A 19,713-nucleotide genomic window follows, 5' to 3' on the forward strand; every position below is an offset into this window, starting at 1 on the left:
AGAAAAGTTAGCCTAATTTTTGATCACCAGTTGCAGGACTGTCAAGTTTATCCCTTGATGCCAAACGGTCAGATATATCTATTCTTGAAATATTTCCTGTTGTGACCATAATCAACTACTATTTTGACCCATAATCAACTACTATATGGTATGATTTCTGGTACCTCAGGTATATTTTAATTAGGAAGTGTATTGCTATGCTGCTATCAGCAGAGATAAAACAAATTATCACATTTCTATGTTTAATTGGCATATAACACTACAGTACAAAAGGGGTCACAAGGCCTGTAAGGTCTTAATTTATATAGCTAACTATAGTATTATTTATTATCAGACAAAGAGCAGATGAAACTAATGATTTTGATTCTGATTTTACTTTTTCATGTGTATAATGTTTTTGCTCATCATGTGTAAATGTGAAAGAAAAGTCCTGAATGGAAAAAAAGGTCAAGGCAAAAAAGCTAAATAAATTTAATAAAAATCCGATACAAAATCTTTTGTTCAATTATGTAAAGACCCAATGCTTGGTGTAAAAGGAAGTTACTAAGAACCAATGTATTACTCCATTGAAGAAATGATAACTTCTTAGCACTTTTTTTGTCCAACTAGAGAACATATAATTAAAAATTTTGTGTTAAATAAACTAAGGAAACTGTATCCTAATCGACTAGAACAATCCTACACTGGACACTATTTCTATCCTTAGTTGATGAAATACAAAGTTACTACCAATATTTATAACTTCAGTATAATGTGTCTGTAAAATTGATATACGTACAATAGTGAGAAATACAAGTCAAGAGTTTTATCATTTCTGTATATTTTCATTGTGAAATGCCCTGGATTTATGCACTTTTATCAATATTAACTACAATTCATTTGATGCAAATTGGATTATTCTGACAAACCTTACAAAAAACCATTAAATCAAGTAAGTAATAATTTGATGTATTTCTTGCATGTGTATGGATTCCCATGTGATCACATTGCTATGTTTACAAACAATGTGGTCACATGGTTATTTACATAATAAACTCCTCCCCTTAGTTCAAATTTGAATTTCTGTTATCATTTGACATAAATTTATATGAACCTATTTCTTCATACATTTTCAAATTTCTTATCTAGACTCATAGGTTAATCATTTGGCTTCATTTAGGATTTTTTTCATTGGTAAAAAACAGTTTTTACATAAAATATATTTGAAAATCTCTCCCTGAGCTGAATACAGTTAAAAAAAATTCAAGGGAAACCACCCACCAGCCATTCCTAGGTTTGGTCTTTAAGGAGTGAATGACTAGTGCAATGTACGTAGAACGTGTTTAAATCTTTTCACAATGCTACTAAAACTGTGTCTTTTATTCGACACTTCTGTATTATAAGAAACAAACATGCATTTCAGTCTGAAAATGGATAATTGTAAACTGTTCATTCTTTAAAATGATAACCTAAAGAAAATTTAATGAATTTGCTTAAGCCAAGATAAATAGTTGGCTTTATCACTATATAAGGACAAATTAAACAAACTTGGACACGAGAAGCTTTATCTTGGAGTGGTTTGTAATATGCATGTGGTTTAAACTTTGAAAATGTGTGTGACTGTTATGAATGATTTAAACGTGCAGAAAAGACAGGCATAGTACACAAAATGGTTTTCAAAAAATACCGGTCTATGAAAACTAAGAAAGTGTGGATATTATTTGTTGTGGTTTTAATAATATTAGTATTAGTTGCAACTAACTTAAAAGCTCACAATGTTATTCTAAATTCTGTATTGGATATACCGTTTAAGAGTTTGGTTAGAAAAGCCTCAAGTGATGCTTTGTTCGATAATACAGCAGTTCCCGGAGACAAAGTTGAACATCTTCGTGAGAGGCCTGTAATGGATAATTCTTTAGTTAACGGAGTTTGTCGAGGAAAACTAGATAAAACACAGATCGGCCAAGATGGGTCTTGGCAACCGGTAGACAAATCTTTGACAATGTTTGTTATTTCAGCATATTATATTAATACTGAGAAAAAGATATTTATCATTGGTGCAAAACCAATGTATAAAGTCACTGTAATTTGCCAACTGTGGACACTACGGGACATAACTGGTGAAATAGAAATGCGGGAAACTGATGCTAATGTCGGGACACCTAACGACCCTGCCGGACCATTACCGTAAATACTTTATACCATTTCATTTGAATTATATTAATTATATAATAAAATATTTACATTAAAGACTCATAATTGCTTATAAACGAATATTATCAGAACGGGCAAACATAAGTTTTATAACGTTTAGATGATCGTTTCAGAGTAGTAAGTAGCTCTGATTCTTTTATTATAAAGATAGAAAAAATGTTAACAAAGTAGAATTTTTACATCCATATAAATAACTATTTCATTTTTAAGCTGCATGCCTCCAGATGAGCCAAACCTATATCGAGGAAATCAACCTTAAGCAAAATGTACTAAGATTTTAAGAAAGAAAACAATCACAAGTCAAGAAAATTTACATGTTCTAAGCAATTGTTCAGTATCTGTCACCAACTACTTTTCCGTGACTAACGCTGTAAGATTTTAATTTTGCATATTTTGATTTAGTTTTGGTAATTTTCGTAATTTTAAGGTGCCGTTTACAATATATTAATTACACTCTTTGTTCACTTAATAATATTTTACTTTTAAATACACATTTTTTCATGAAAATAAGCATGAATCTGGTTTACAAAAGCTTGCCAATGAGACATTTTTTGAAAAATATCATAGGACATCAAAAACTAAAATCTTTTCAGGGATATAAATAAAAAGTACTTGGACATAATGGGTCTTAAACCTTTAGTCTGCTAACGGCAACTAATTTTACTCATGCAACCAACGCAAACCAATATCAGCTGGAGCGTCCGTACCATTTCAACACGAACAGTACCTTTTATTTTATTCAGATAGTATAATGATTCAGTAAGTAGTAAATTTCCGTAAAATGTTGGATGGCTTTGTCCATATTGAAAAGGCCACCCAGGAAAATAAGCGTAGCATACCAGCACAAGCTGTATTATAGTAAATTACGCTTATTTGAATTGTTACTATCTAAGTTTAAGTTGTCAAAGAAAACGTTAATGCAATCATATTGAATTCTACGAACATAATGCATAAATATTATATTTTGTACTATATTCCATCGTTTGACATTTAGAGTTATGAGGATTACAACTCAAGCGATACAACCGATCAGATTAATACGCACATATAATACAATCTTACAAATTAACACAAGCGATACAACCGATCAGAATATTACACTCAATTAAGTATATTTTACAAATCAACACAAGCGATACAACCGATCAGAATTTTATACTCATATAAGTATATTTTACAAATCAACACAAGTGACACAACCGATGAGAATAATACAACCATATAAAATCATCTTAAAAATTAAATAAAACGAATCAGAAAATTACACTTTACAAATAAACACAAGTGACACAACCTATGATAATAATACACTCATATAATTGTATCTTACAAATTAACACAAGCGATACAACCGATAACTCATAAATATATTATCTTAGAAAATCAACACAAGTGATACAACGAATTAGCATTAAATACACATGTTGTATTTGTTTACAAAATCAACACAACCTATCAAAATAATACACTCATGAACTATCATCTTGTATTATAATGTTACAAAATACCGAAAGCAATAAAATCGACCGGAACATACACCCATGCTTTAGTATCTGGTTGATATTAGTAGTTTGATTATACATTATTGAGTACAATACTGAATTCTATTGGAAGAAACTTGGCTGTCAAAACTTTGTTGAACAAGGTGCCAGCCGAGTTCAATATTTTTTCAGGTGTGCACGAGAATGATAAATAACACTAATTGTTTTTAACAAAAAATAAACATAAATTAAAATATCATAAGTTATTTTGAATAAAGATATATAATCTACGTTGTGTGGATCTATTTGCTGTAAATAAAAAGAAAGTTGTATTTACTTAAGGGAAGAATATCATAACTGTATCAAATGATCTTCATTGTATCCCTCGCTTCGAAACGATTTATGATTATCATAAAGATAAGATTTCAAATCAATGTTTAAATATATTGACTTAGTCGGCAAACTGTCTTTTTTTTAAATAGAGAATAGAGAAATATCCAGGCAGAATCTTTTAGTCGAAGTTGCAAAAATTAATCATCTTTCTATACATTTCTGATAGGAAAATGGTTATCGAATGTGCATTTTTTTACAAATATGTGAACAAACGTGTGCACCGAGTAATAGACTTAATAAATCTTGATCAGATCTCCTCTTTTCCAGGTTTAAAATTATTTACGTACATGTACAAGAAGGCTCGGTTGCAAAATTATGTTATACGTAAATAACATGCATAGACTGATAATCTCGACGATGTGAGTTCATTTCCCGGGCTGACAAACTGATTACTTATCAGTCTTTCGGAAGAGATTTTAAATCAAAGTCCCGTGTATGAGTGCTTATGCACTGGGCGCGCTAAAGAACCAGGAAAAGCGTCTTAAATTGGGCCATCTTTCTGTATCTTGACCAAAATCTAAATTCACAAATACTCATTTTGAGGACTCGCCCATTTGGTCAACCGGTGGCGAGTATACCTGAACTTAAAACACACACAAGTTTTTCAACCAACCGCAACGCTACGAAAAATACTAAGCGTAAAGGTGTTCCGATTGCCTTTAAGCCAAGCCGAAAATTTCATCCAATTAATCATTAAAAAAAAGTGTATCCCTTTCCACAAAATATATGCCATTGGAAGAAATATACGTAACGTTATTGATAATATTAAACATTCCGACATATCATTATTCATCGTATTAATCTCGAGGGCCCCATGAATATTTTTATTTTTTACTTCTCAAAAGCTTCAAAATATCGCTCTTATTTTAAGTGTCCTGTTTTAGTTTCAAAGTTACTCATTGGCCAGTTACTCGAACCGTCGTTTCTTTTGCTACTAGTTGTTAGTTAGAACGGTTGTAGTGATTCTGTATTTTGTATGAAAGTTGAAATACTACTTCATATTTATATTTTATTTTCTATGACAAATAAGTTCACATTCAGCGATACTTTCTTCAGGTGATAAGCATCTGACATGATATTCTCTAAAACCGTTATTTAAACGTTATTTTAATCATGTTCGCCCTTTCTTTAGGAGGAATAATATATTCGCTTCTGACGCATAACGTGGCTTTACGTATAAAAGAAGTGCAAAATATTGACCATTGTATATTCTATATATTTTTTTCTAACAATTGAAAATAAAAATGACATCAAAAGAAATAAAAACTCGAAAACTAATTACTCCCAGTAGTGGCCTTTTCCGAAATTGAATAAGCAATAAGTTAACGTTGTCCTTGAGCTATTTAAATTTACTTATTACGTAACCTTTTAGTTAATTCTGGAATTGTATCCGCTTTGAGGTGTTTGTCTCATGCATATCACATTTTACCACGTTGTGTATAAATATCCAGTAATTTATTATTTTCTTACAGGTATACTGCAGTGACGTTTGAATGTAAATTGAATGGTAATGATACGCCATCATTTGTTTCACTGGTAACACATCCGTGTCAAAACGCTTTGAATCTCCTGAGTATAAAAAATGCCTCAAAAGTCGACACTTACCAACGGCACTTTACGGTTTGTTTGGCGCCAATATTCAGCTACAGAAGTGCTCATGAATTCATCGAATGGGTAGAACTCAATCGAATTCTTGGTGTCGACAAAGTTATCGGTTATGATTATTCAATATCGGAAGATGTGAAAAATATATTGAAATTCTATTCGGAACGCAATTTCACAGAAATTATTCCATGGAGACTTCCGTTTCCAGTTCAACATCACATTCATTACTTTGGTCAAACTGTTGCACTGAATGACTGCCTTTTCAGGACTAAGCAAATCTCAGAATTTATGTCAAATATCGACTTGGATGAATACATTATTCCTCATTCGGGGAATGCTTTCAACTGGACTCAAATGATGAAAGATCTTGACCAATCGGCGGATGGATTCATTTTCAAAAATACCTTTTTCAGAAAAGAATGGACAAATGATGAGGTAGAATTCAAAGGAAAAGCAAAGGCCAAACAACTTAAGTTAATAACATTGAAACATTTTGATCACGAGACAAAGATATATCACCACATGGCCCGTTCAAAGTATTTTGTTAGGCCATCACGTGTCAATTATATTCTTATACACGAAATCCCCAATGCACGCGTTGTTAAAGTTACTTCACAAATAGGTTTGCTCCATCACTATAGAAACTGGGAGAATTACGAGGATAAACAGCAAAGGGTTAAAGATACTACGGTCCTCGACAAATTTGAAAAGGCGCTCATCAGCAACGTTGAAAGCGTATGGAAAGAATTAAAGTTGGAGAATCTAATGTTAGAATAAAACACTTACTGCAGGAAACTAAATTTTGCTTCAAAGATTAGAGGTATTTTGATGAATGTACTTTCGAAACACAGAACAGATAATAAAGGACATAATTATAATCCTCTGTTGGAGATTAATGTTGACTTTCAACTGTAAACACTGGAGGTGTGTTGAAATATCTAAATTATTATTATGTCATTTATAATTAATTATTTTAATCGATAGTTTTTGTATAAACTCCTTTAGTGTTTGTTCACCATTCAATTTTCAAACTGATTTGTTTGTTTAGGATTCTACTGTTATTTTCTAGTTATGTTTTAGTTATAATTAGTTTTCAAAGGTTACATGACCCAGTTCAAACGGCAATAAGCTAATACAACCTGATCCGCTCCTAGGGTTGTATGAAAAAGGATCATTAATACACGATCATATGAAATTTCTAAAGCTCAAACGTTTACAAGAAAATCATTTTTTTGTAAAATGTACTAAAAAAAAAAATGAAAATAAAAAAATTTTTTTTTTTTAAATTTAAAGATTCAAGTGAAAATTTTACATTTTTAGATTTTGTTATATTTAAAAACACTTAAAAAGTAGATTTTCCCTTTTTTATTAAACTAATCTTTGAAATTTTTAAAAATATTAGAAGTAAACAGGAATTCATTAGTATTGCGGTGCATGTTTCCGTTTTCTATTTTACAAATTTATAAGACTTAGTATTCCTGGATTAAAGTAATATAAATACAGATTTGGTCTGCATTTTGAAATATGTTAACACTATAACAAACACATTATATTGCTTGAAATGAAAATGTTCTAGGAATCTATGTAATGCTTGAAATGAACGATATAGCAACCTGTCTATACGTAAAGTAATAATTAAATGCAAGTAAGGCAAAGGAAAAAAGGAACGAAAAGAAATCAAATTCAGTAAATGTCATTTCAGACGTTTTACATACTCACTAGAAACGTCTTTTTTTTGGCCGATGGATGCAGTAACTAGGCATTTTTTTATTCTGAAAAGGAATACCAGACATATTCTATAAAGTAATTGTCATAATAATTAACGATACAAGACGTTTTCCATTACAACATACTTGTCAGACAAATAAGTCATCTGTAATAAGCAAAGTGAACGAGAAACACTGATGTGGCATATTAATCACTTCAATTTCGTTGACATACATTTATTTTTCGTTTCTAATGTGGCATATTAATCACTTTAATTTCGTTGACATATATTTATTTTTCGTTTCTAAAATGTATAAGCATTTTTTTAAAACGGATAATCGTTAAATGTTCTTAAACGGAATGATATTTTCTTAAAGCGGAAATCTACTTATATGCGACCATTAATATGTTGATTGTCTCTTTAAGGTGTTTTGACATGACAGGACTGGAAATATATATTGTTTTCGAGATTAAAGTCCTATGCGATGTAACTGTCTACAGTTTTAAAAATATCATTCGCTATCTGCGTGTTTTTAATGAGTATGCTAATTGTGAAAATGGCCTAATTTATTGCACCATTTTTCATTTTAAATGAGCTAACAATAGCACACAATACGATTTTCAATTTATACCTTTTATTATATTTCTTTTATATATTTTGCATATAATTATGTCTGTTGTTTTAAGTGCCCCAGTTGTGTTGTAAGAAATTTAAATTTAATGATTTTAGATTTTTGTACCTTAGTGGAGTTCCTTTTAAGTGAAATGGCCTATAATGAAACGTTTAATGTAATAAAATAAATAATTATGTTGATAGTATATTTAGATACAGATATAACAGCAAACCACGAAAGATGTTGTTGGCAAGTGTGCATTACATGATCCGATATTACATACATTTATAAAGCAGATAATTAAATGTTCTAGAACAAAATATTTGACTTCAATACAAAAAACTAAATACTAAATCACTTTAACTGTACCAGTTGCTAAAACGCATAGCTCAGATATATGTCCAACGTGTAAACTTTAGGAAACTATAGGAGGACCCCACAGTTTAAATGCTTTTGAGAAATAAGAATAACACTATTTTAGGCTTAATGTGCCTTTAAGGTATTTTATCTATTTTATCTATTTGTACTTCTTATCTTATGAGATTAATAATGCACGCTTGCAATGTGAATCTTAAGTGCGTTTCACGACATTTATCTGATTTTTAAGATAATGATTTACCAAGTTGTATTTAGATTAAAGGCTATTTGTAAAAAGTACTTGATCAACAATGAAAATGATAGCAATCAACTAGATAACTTGTTAAACGTCTTGATAAGACTGTTTGTATTATTGATCTGTGGCAAACAGCAAAGGGTAAAAAAATAATTTATAAATGTTTTTCTCAAGAAAACAAAAACAAATAAGTCAATCTGTATACGAAATAATAGTTTAAAGACAGTTAACCTATAGAATTAAAACAAGTTAATAAATGCTAATAAAGACAGATAAACCGTTTTACTGACTTAAACAATTGGCTGCTCGTTGGCTGTTATAATAATATGCTTTACCTGTCGCAGATGCCTACATATCATTTCAATATAATAATTTACAGGACAGATGGCCTAATCACTTTTAATGTTGAAGCTTTTTTATTTTACAACACAGGTTTCCCATTTAATTAAAGAAGCGAAATCATTATTTTGAAGAAAAAAAAACAAAACAAAACACACACATTATTTTTAGACTTGCACGCTGTCAACACAACATATTGATTAAAATTATAAATGACAAAATAAATATTCAAGGTGTCAATCATTTACGATGCATGCTTAAAATATGACACAAATCTATCTAATAGTCCCAATTATCTGCCAGAAACTGTTTGAGAAACAAGGTGACTGAACATTGTCAGTTTGGTTCCAAAATGAATATGAAGCATATTTATGAAATAGAGAAAAACAGAATCCCTAAAGAAAGTCCAACACAACAAAATTGAAAATGTTGCAGGCTCGGTTTGATTGAGCCTGTTCATGGACGGTACTGGAAAGTGCAAATTACCGTCCACGCCCCCTATTTTTTAGGCCGATTTGTCATATTATGGGCCGTTTTAACTTGAGGCCGATTTCACTTAAGACCAAATTAACTGTCATACCAAATGACACGTTCTAAAACCAGCTATTCATGTCAATAGCATTAACATCAGTGTCATTAAAGATAGAAACACTTGTTCCTTGGAAAAATATTATGATATTTATTACCTGTAAAAAAAAACAAATAAAGCTTGGATGTTTTACGATCATTGATCTCTTTCTTATAATTATTACGGTATCTGGATATCACTCAACTGCACAGTTTATGTGCTTCATCTTCATAGAAGATTCAATTTTAATATCTGGAAAAAAGTGATCAGTTACATTACTTGAAAATTGCAGACTCATTTTTATTGAGTCTGCGCATGAGGGATAATTATAACGTGTTAAACTTTTCATGTTAACAGAGGATACTAGGTTTAAAAATCTGGAAACAAAGTGATCCCTCGGAAGCATTAATCACAACAAAATTACAAGAGAACTGCAGACTCGGTTTGATTGAGTCTGTACATGAGGGATAATGAATACGTGCAACATCCCTCACGCCCCCTAGCATCGGCTTGAGCGGTACTCAATTCTCAACACATAATAGTGTCTGTATCAATGATCCCGAAGGACCAGAAAAATATAACAACACTGAAGTGAAACCTATAATAGATTTAAACAAATACATTTGTAATCATATTGAAATTATAAGTCTAGAAAATTGTATTCCACGTACAAAAGTAACATACTACATTACAAGAATCTCCCTTTTCCAAAACCCTTATTTTTATATTTGCTATAAAAATTTTAATAAAAAAAAAAAGTTTTTTTGCTTTGGGAAAAGCATGCCCCAAAGTCAAAGGGATTTTCATTTTTATTTCAAATAAGGCAAGTTAAACCAAATAACTCACCAGTTGAATGATTATACATTTGCATCTGCTAAAAATTTTCACCAATTCTGTTTGGTTTGTAATTTCCCCAGATATTGGAAATGATAGCTTTGTCTGAAAACTGCTGAAATCAAGTGTTATGTAAATAGTTTGTTTCAGCGTAATATATTTGAAGCATAAAGGACTTATTTAGATGCCTTGTATCATCTCTCGGAGCTGGAAATTACAAAATAATTGTCTTTAGAGAGAAAACATTTTCAGCAATCTATTTTCACATATTTTTGAATCTGGTTCAAGACCAAAGGTATACGAGTTGTATTTCAACCACTGATAACTAGTTATTATGATTGAATTCTTAGTTGTGATGAGGCAATCTTACTTTTCTTTCATGTACAAATGTTTATCAAATCGGCTGTTTGTTAATAAAATATAATAATGACACTTATACGAGGGGTGTTCAAATATTGATGCAACTGGGTCAATTTTCAGACGTGCTTAACAAACAGTGCCAAAATAATAAAAATAATGAATAAATCGTTCAAAATACTCACCACCATGTGATATACAAAGTTTTAGTCTTTTAATCCAGTTTTTAAATGCGTGTTCATAATCTTTTCGTGGTATACTCTCCAGACACTGAAAAATAGCCGAACCGAGATTTTTTCGCGTTTGTTTTCTTCCAGCAAGACGTTTTTTGAGCTTCGGAATTAGGAAAATGACACAAGGGGCAAGATCTAGCGAATAATGACGGAAAGGAAGCTCGACCATCTTTTCCTGATTCAGATATCATCGTACAATGGAAGCTTTGTGTGACGAAGCAATGTCATGCAACCACCTGGTACCACGGAGACCAGTTGCTTGTCGACGGATTTTCAAACATTCTTAAATTTATGAACGACATTGCCTTTGTAAAACTTGGCATTTACAGATCTACCCTTTGGTACGGCAATTTGAATAGCAAAACATTGATTGGTCAAGAAAATTACAAACATGACAATTTTTTACGCTCATGGTGCGGTTTGCTATTAAGGAAGCTCTTTTTAGGTGTCTAAATTTATAACTTTAAAATTGTAAATATATCATCGGTATGTAAAAGATAGTACAGCAGTATATTCAGAATTAAATTGAAGACCAATATTTTTGTGCAATTCATGTTCAGACATCAGCTTCCTAGGAAATAATCAAGTCTTTAAAAGGTCTGCTTCCCTGGAAGAAGCATGACTTAGGAGAGAAATCTGCTTTGAAGTAGTGCAGACAGGCTAAGATGTACAACAGGTCCAATACTGGGCAGCAAGTCTTATAAAATTTAAAATAAGGTACGTTTTTTGGCCGCAACCTCAAAGGGAAAAAGCACGTACAAAGGGAGTGGGGAGGAAGTTCCCCTAAAATTTCCCGGGGAGTTTCAAAGGGAAATTAGATAAATTTTAAAAGAGAAAGAATAGGCACAAGTCGAGTACTTCAACAAATCCAGGTAGTTCAGCACCAAAAGTTGTTCAGGAAGTAAAGGTATTGCAACACTTGAATAATTGAGCAAACTAGATACTGCAGCAATCTCAGATTGCGCAGCATGTAGGTAGTAGTCAAGCAGCAAGCAAATATTTTCGTAGCAAATCAGAATATCACAGCAAATTAATGATATTTTCAAGAGCGTTACTTTACCAAATGCTCAGAATATTATTAAAATCTCTAAAGTGGAACCAAAACTTGACACTCCACATATATTCTTATGGATCTGACAATACCGGTACATGCTTATAGAAACGGTTCATATATATGAACAGTATTTGATCAAGATTGGAAAAATACACGACATTAGTATGAACCATTTATTTTCTTGTGCTCCTAATTGATTTATATTAACAGCTTCTGTTTGAATATCACTTCAGTGCTGTTTGTTTTGGACCGCGCTGTGTGTTCCTTAAGACCATTTGCATAAATAATTAAGACGATTGGAAACTAATTGCAGCGGGATTCGTGAGAAAATGTCAATAATTGGCTCGAGCAATTATCTTTGATAATATAAGAAGTTATATAGAAAGTTAAATCATGCGATTTCAAATTTATTTAACACTGTCATCTATTATGGGTTATAATTCGGTTTTGACTTAATGTGGACTACCACAAATGGTGATAATTACTTCCTAGGAAGAATAATCAATGGGATGCTTGTTGCCTAACAACTTGACTCACAATCTTTCATTATATAAAGTTTAAACAAAGTACGTAGACAATGTAAAAGTTTAATAAATTGTTCCTATCTTGTACTAGCTAAATTTGGAGGCATTCATTTTAGCGTTGCATAATATTGTAACTTTGCAATTTTATAACAAACTATGTTTTGAGTTTTATCAGTTTTAACCAAAGATGTTAAACTTTCATTGTTGCATGTCTTGCATTCATAGAAAACATGAAACATTTAAATCCTTGAAGCATTAAACACCTTAATTAATGAAAATGCCAGTAATTAGAAACTATTCATTTATTTCGTCACAGATTTAGGTTTTATTGAAAATTAAACTAGACTTTCTTTTAACTAAATGCTTTATTGTTAGAAATCACCATTAAGGAAAATACCAGATGGAAAGACGATATAATTATTTAGAGAACATAACTGAATGAAGTTAAACAGGGCTGGGAATCAAAACTGCGTCGTATCCTGCAAAATGTAAACAAACGCCGCCATCTTGGAACGAAAAACGTATGTTTTTGTTTATAACTCTTTTTGTTGGAAATGACAGAAAACCAGATATATGTATTAACACGCTGCGCTATTTTCCGCTTCGTTCGTTAAATGTTGCTTGCACAACTATTTTGTAAAACAAAAGTTATAGCGAACTTGCAACTCGAAGCGGGGCAGAATTTTTATGAAAAAGTGTGGATACGACGCAGTTAATATTGCTTTATCTATCGTTTTTTCCTTCAAATGTAACTGTTTAGGAATTTATATCTTCATATATACATGTAGCGGAATCTCAAAGTAATAGCTTTCTTCTACAAGATAAAAATAATTACCACATCACATGGTTTTCTTTAGCCTTCTGGTGGCAACAGATTTGACAACCGTGCCTAAAATTGATTTAGTCCACACTGAAAGTTGGACAAGCACATTCAAGCTATAAATGTGACCATAATGCTAGTTATCGAGAAATAACAGTAAAGAAGAAATGTTAATGTTTACATATCATGTAATAAGGGCGGAAGAGTGCCCGTTACCGCCTTTTACATTCAGTGCTCTAGGAACAGAATATACTTTGTTTACAATAACTGCATGCCAAACGTGGCCACGAATTGTTCAAAGTATGCTTATTATAAAGTTATGGTTTTCCTATTAGCAAAAGCCGTACTTTGCAAAAGTGTTCAGTTATTATCTCTTGTTTGTTAAAGATTAGCATTGAAACATGTCTAAATGTTCTTGTTCTTGTAAAAAACAACTCCACAGTTATTCATCATGAAATTACTGTATAGCTTTGATAATGTTAAAATAAAATGAAATAAAAAAAAAACACACACAATCTCTTCTTATTCCAAACATCTATTTATATTAGTAACTTACGTTTTGAATCGAGCTAATGTAAAGAAATATAAGTCCGAGATTTACAACATAGACTGCATCCTGAAATAGAGAAACAGAATTACTTAAGAACGTTTAAATAGGAAAATGAAAATGTTGCAGGCCCGCATTAATTTAGCCTGTTTCTAGACGACAGTAGTAATAAGCAACCACAGTTCACGCCATCAAAGCCAAATCCGTGACTTGAAACATAATTTCATATAAATACTTTCTGGAATCTTTGATTTATAACATTTTCAATGTTTTTGCAATCGCCACTTACGTTAAACTAATTTTTGAGAAATCGCATGAACAAGTTTTACTTGACAGCAGGAGAAATCAATTCTCCTACACGTGTAAAGTACACAAAAAGAAAACATGACAGAAAAGGAATAAGTGATTTATTTGGGACACTGGCGAAAATTGATAGACGGCTGACGCATTGATGCTGACAATGTTAAATGGCAAGTCAAGTATTGATTATAATTAGGGTGATGAAGGTCCCAATTTATTTTTTTCCAGAGACACTCTATTAAACTTTCGAAGACTAATGAGCTACATCAAATATTTATTACGACCAGCAAATGATGTATATTCGAGTAAACATATCTTATCGTATTTTTTATCAGGATGCATATTGACTTATGTGATGCTTAGTTATCAGTACTGTATTAAATTGCTTAGTTGTAACGTGTTAGTTGTAACGTGTAATAGATTGTATTTAGTCGTACCAGGTAAAGCACTGTTAAAATTAATTTTGTATTGTATCTTTATCCAGAGATCATTGATAAACGAATATTAAAAAGAATAAGAGTGCAAACTATATTAAAATTTCTTTTCGATCTTTATAGCAAGTTATTCTTATAGCATTTAACTATAAACAATAACTAGTCAAGCTTAGTACACAAATATATATCATACACTTTGTTTCATTCATTCTTGAGAGAAAGTATGTAATATCAATCTGCTTATGCAAGATTAATGCATAATAAGTGAGTTTTTGTATACATAGTTGTAATATTTATTGCACATAAAGGGTGTCATAAATCAAAAGTCATTGAAAATAAAAGAGTACTTGATCGTAATAAATAGTTGCCTTAAGTTACATATGGATTTTTGTATAAATATTAAAATACCGCATACCATTTCATTGAGAAACAAAACATTATCTTCAAAAAAACGTAACATTCAGTACAAAAAAATGATGAGGGGTCTCTTGTAAGCAAATAAAACAAATAAAACGTTACATTTTTCGTAAAATAATTTATGTTAAAAAATTAAAGTAAACTTTAATTATAAACGTCTCATTAAAATTAATAAATGTAAAGCTAAAATAAAAAAACAGTAACCTAAAAAAAAATAAACACATAAATCTTATGTTTTCCTTCAGTTTTCATAGTGTGCAGTACCCCAAAGTGACTGAGCTTAACAAAATGGTAAGCTGCGTGTTTTTTCCAAAAACTCGACAGTATGGATTTTTGTTTTTGGCTTTGTTATTACCAAAATATTTTTATAAATAAATGTGGTATTTGTTATTTGGAATAATCAGGGCACAATGAAATGTTGATCTTTTCCTGATTGGTCTAGGATTAGATTAAATCAAGATGGAATTGAATCGTCCGAAGACTTATAGCTGATTATGCTGCCGGTATAACAAAGGTTAACAAACGGCCAAAGATGGTCAACCCTACGTCGCTTTTCATTTGTATCTATTACTAAAATAAAGCATCAGATGAATAAAGAATACGTATCAAGCGGGCATATATAACTACAAAAAGCGTTGGACTAGAAAAAAAATTCCTCATATATTGATAATTGTGTATTCAAAAAAAAAGCATAGCTGAAATTGTATAAAAACTGAAATCAGATGCATTTCGGCAAAATATTGTGTTCTAAATTAATTACATTAAAATGCACAATAATTATACAGGTTTGAAAGGATATACTTATACACACTTTTTAACTGACAATGAATAAATAACGTGATTCAATCAGAAATTAAAGTGTCTTATAATTGTGCGTTATTTGTAACAAAACGTCTTATAGATGATCCCAATCAAATTATCTCCCCTAGAATGTTAAAAAAATTAGATACTTAAATGGTTTATTGATAAATATTCTTTAGCAGTAAAAGTCACATATGCTGTAACTGTCGTTATTGCATTTATTATACACTGGTACGAGGGGTGATCAAGAATTATGTAGACTGGTTCAATATCTTTGAAACGGACCCATATAACATGCATAAAATATTTTTATTTACATCACTGTCATGACCTATCTCTTTGCCATTTACAAGGAGCTGTAAATCATTCATGCATTACTCAGAGCAGAATAACTAGCATAATTGTAACTATAGTAACGCGTTACCGGCCCAGGTGCTATTTTTATATATAATTGCTTTCTTCAATGCATCATAATTTCGACACTGTTATCAAAATAACAGAACAATGTGGGAATATGTTTTCGGGCGTTTGTATGACGTCGAATAAAAATATGCTAATAACTAATTCGCATAAAATACATGTCATCATAACTTTTAAGAGTTGTGAAATGTGTACCGCTCAAGCCGGTGCTAGGGGACGTGAGGAATGTTGCATTTATTCATTATCCTTAATGTACAGACTCAATAAAATCGAATCGGCAATTCTCATGTCGTTTTGTTGTGATAAATGCTTCTTAGAGATCACTTCCAGATTTTTATCAATCGTATGTATTTATGTCACAAAATGAAATTTGATCTTTTCTTGATTACACAGTAATTCAAGTTATAATTGAATCTCTTGAGACCAATTGCTGATAAGTTTGGCCTAATTGAAATTGTTCACAAATAATCCCAAATGGTGAAGTACAAACAAGAGCAGTCATACAAGAATAAGGGTTGAAAATTTTATATCTTTAATTCTACTGACATATAGTGTAATAATCTTAATCGTAAGCGTAAGAAATTTGTTATGATCACTATGCATGCATTATATCGCTTAGGGACAAGCTTCCGATATAAAAGTTTGCTACATTAAACGCTTTAATATATCAAGTGTGCGCTCGTTTGCGTTATGCGTATTTGCTTAATTTCGCTTTCCGCATAATGCAATCGTGAAATTTGATGGCAATATGTTATTTTTAAATGTATTTTAAAATCGTTATTACTGATTAATTTTATTGTCTTTTAATGTTGATTGATAATCAGCACCAATTATTGCCATGCTAAAATGTGATTACAGTACAATCACCATTTTACTATGTTTGTTACTAAAATAGCAACATGTTTCATTTCTACGTTTAGTAGAAGCTCTTAGATTTATCTAATTAGATTATATTGGCTTTCTTAAGGAGAAATTGTATATCCAAAGGCTAATTGTTTCTTTTTGTTGTTGAAGAAGACGTAATCAATATGTGTTGATCTAATAAGAGTCTTAATTATCTTGTTGCACCAACACATTGAATTAAGAGCATCATTTTGATAAAACAATAGCGTACAAGTACATGGAATCTTCAATATTGTTATATTGTCGAAGGATATAATTAACAAGTGATACGGTCAATAGGAAAATGTTTTAAAATGGAATTTAAAACGGAAGCTGATTACTTTTTTTAAATTCTTAATTTGAGATTGTAATAATATTGTTCGTCTTAGAATGGTACTCAAGCTTTAAAAAAGTTTCTTATTTTCATCTTAACATAACATAAATAACACATATTGATTTCAATTAATTCCTTCAAAGGTCTTTAGCATTTAACTAAAAAAACACACACACAAAAAACTTATTTTCAAATTTTTCAAAAGTTTAGTTCTTTACTTGTTTTTATTTTAAGACATAAAATAATCATCGGACCATTAGAAAATTTAAATTCTTTATTAGTGATCCCTTTTGAATTTTAAATAAATTTTCGTGCGTTTGTACATTATTGAAATCACACTTAATCAATATCGCTTCTGTACACTCTGTTAATCCTTTTTTAAATCAATACTTGTTTTTGAGAGCAGAGCAATAGAAAAAAGTATGCTTGTTCAGAGATAAAAAAAATATTTCTTATGTCACGTTCTAGATTGATTTTGATAAGGGTATAGATTAGACTCTGATAGTTTTAACTCGCAGACGTTTGCCAAATTTGTACATTATAGCAACGAAATCAAGAATATTCAAGTTGAATGACCTGGAGTGCACGAGTGAAATATCATTTGATTTTACGTACAACACAAACACATTTTATATTTTTTTATGCTTTTGTAGGGGTTCTAAGTCAGTTCTAATTTCTTTTTCGCGTAACGACTTGCTCTCTCATTCATTACGTTATCAAGTCATGACGTCAAATTTGTCATGAAAAAAAAAGATATGTGCATATATTCCTTTGTTTCTCGTATTCCTTTGTTTCTGCACAAGATAAATAATTTTTAAATAATCCAAAATGTTTGAAATATGTATGAAAATGTTACCATACGCACCCATTTTTAACACTTGTTGGGTCATTTACCTGCTTAAAGTTCTTTATTCAATATACCGCTATAATCTACAAGGTAAACGGTTGTTAACAAAGTTTACCAAACATGTTTCAGAAGAACATTAGTTGATTTTGTCAAAACTAAAGAACTTTAAAATGTATCGTAATGTTTCAGATTTTTATGTATATAAATTAATAAAAGGGGAATCGATATCCCCAAAAAATTATTATTTCGGCGGCAAGGGTGAATAAATCAAACACAGACATTATTCTAAGTATATTCGTTAGTTTAACACGGTTTCCCCATTGTTTTTGTTAGTTTAATGATAGGGATTACAATGAATGAGGAGTTCTGAATTGAAATGCCCGTCTGCCACTTTCTGATTTTTTATGTCTATATGCATGATTTCAAGATAATATTAAGTATAACCGAGCATAAAAGATGTAAATTGTACATTTAATTATCACGTCCGAATTAGTAATTCAATAAGTTATGAATAGCTTATACAAACGACATCAACGGTTACATGGGAGGCTGGCAACAAAAATATGTATTAATATTATCATAAGCATATTTGTTGAAATACTTGTATGTGATTTTTAGGTCAATATCTTGTGACGGGCTAATCTTAAGGATATTACGGTTACAAGAGAATATCAACCAAAAGGATTTAACTTTACGAGGGGGGCTTGCAGTAAAATATTTATTTATGCTATCATTAGCATATTCGTTGGACCACCTGAATGTGATTTATTTAGGTCGATAGCGGGAATCAATAGGTGACTGGCGGATTAAGCATATGAAATTAAATGCAAAGTCAAGTTCTGGTTATATTGTAGTCCATTATTCACCTTCAAAGATGATTTATTTGTCTAAAAATGGAAAAAATAAACGAACAAAAAGAATATTGTATTTGCTTTCATGTTAATTGCAATCTTAATTTACTATTTTTATGGCAGTAAAGGAAATAATATGTTGTCTGTTTAATTCATTCATATCTAAAAACAGCGTTTTAAGGATGTCTGTAAGAAGGTTGAAAAAGTCAACATGCGAGTGCTATAAAAAGGGTTCAAAACGATATTACTAGAGGTCAGTTTTACTTTGATATCCTTATCAGGAGAAAAAATAACACACTGTGAAGAAAATGTTAGATAATATCATAATCAAATTGCCCGATACTAATTACTTTAACGGTTTAAATACTTTAAGGCAGATGGATCCTGATTTAAACCTTAGAGTTAATGAAAAATTAAATGTGTACAACAATGCTGAAACTACTCATGAAACCAAAACGAAGCAATTTAAGGATATACAATGCCTTGTTGCTGTTTGCAATAACAAAATATTTGAAATATATTCAGATATCGTAACCCCAATGCAT

The 19,713-nt window shown here is 30.8% G+C and overlaps 1 protein-coding gene across 2 annotated transcripts in view; it reads left to right on the forward strand.

Moving 5' to 3' along the window:
* Positions 1-1,349: 1,349 nt before the first annotated feature.
* The window catches only part of LOC132722150 (glycosyltransferase family 92 protein F13G3.3-like), a 36,150-nt gene continuing 17,786 nt past the window's right edge, over positions 1,350-19,713 (forward strand). Inside the window, exons 1-2 of one of the 2 annotated variants that reach the window (XM_060706591.1) lie at positions 1,350-2,166; positions 5,540-6,899. In XM_060706591.1, coding sequence (XP_060562574.1) covers positions 1,649-2,166; positions 5,540-6,449 — 1,428 coding nt within the window. In that variant the 5' untranslated portion in view covers positions 1,350-1,648 and the 3' untranslated portion in view covers positions 6,450-6,899. Of the gene's footprint in view, positions 2,167-5,539; positions 6,900-19,713 lie in introns of those variants that run through there. The other variant, XM_060706592.1, reaches the window with a different exon arrangement.

Source organism: Ruditapes philippinarum, unplaced genomic scaffold, assembly GCF_026571515.1.
Source record: "Ruditapes philippinarum isolate M1 unplaced genomic scaffold, ASM2657151v2 ctg3992_1_1_1_1, whole genome shotgun sequence".
Taxonomy (NCBI): domain Eukaryota; kingdom Metazoa; phylum Mollusca; class Bivalvia; order Venerida; family Veneridae; genus Ruditapes; species Ruditapes philippinarum.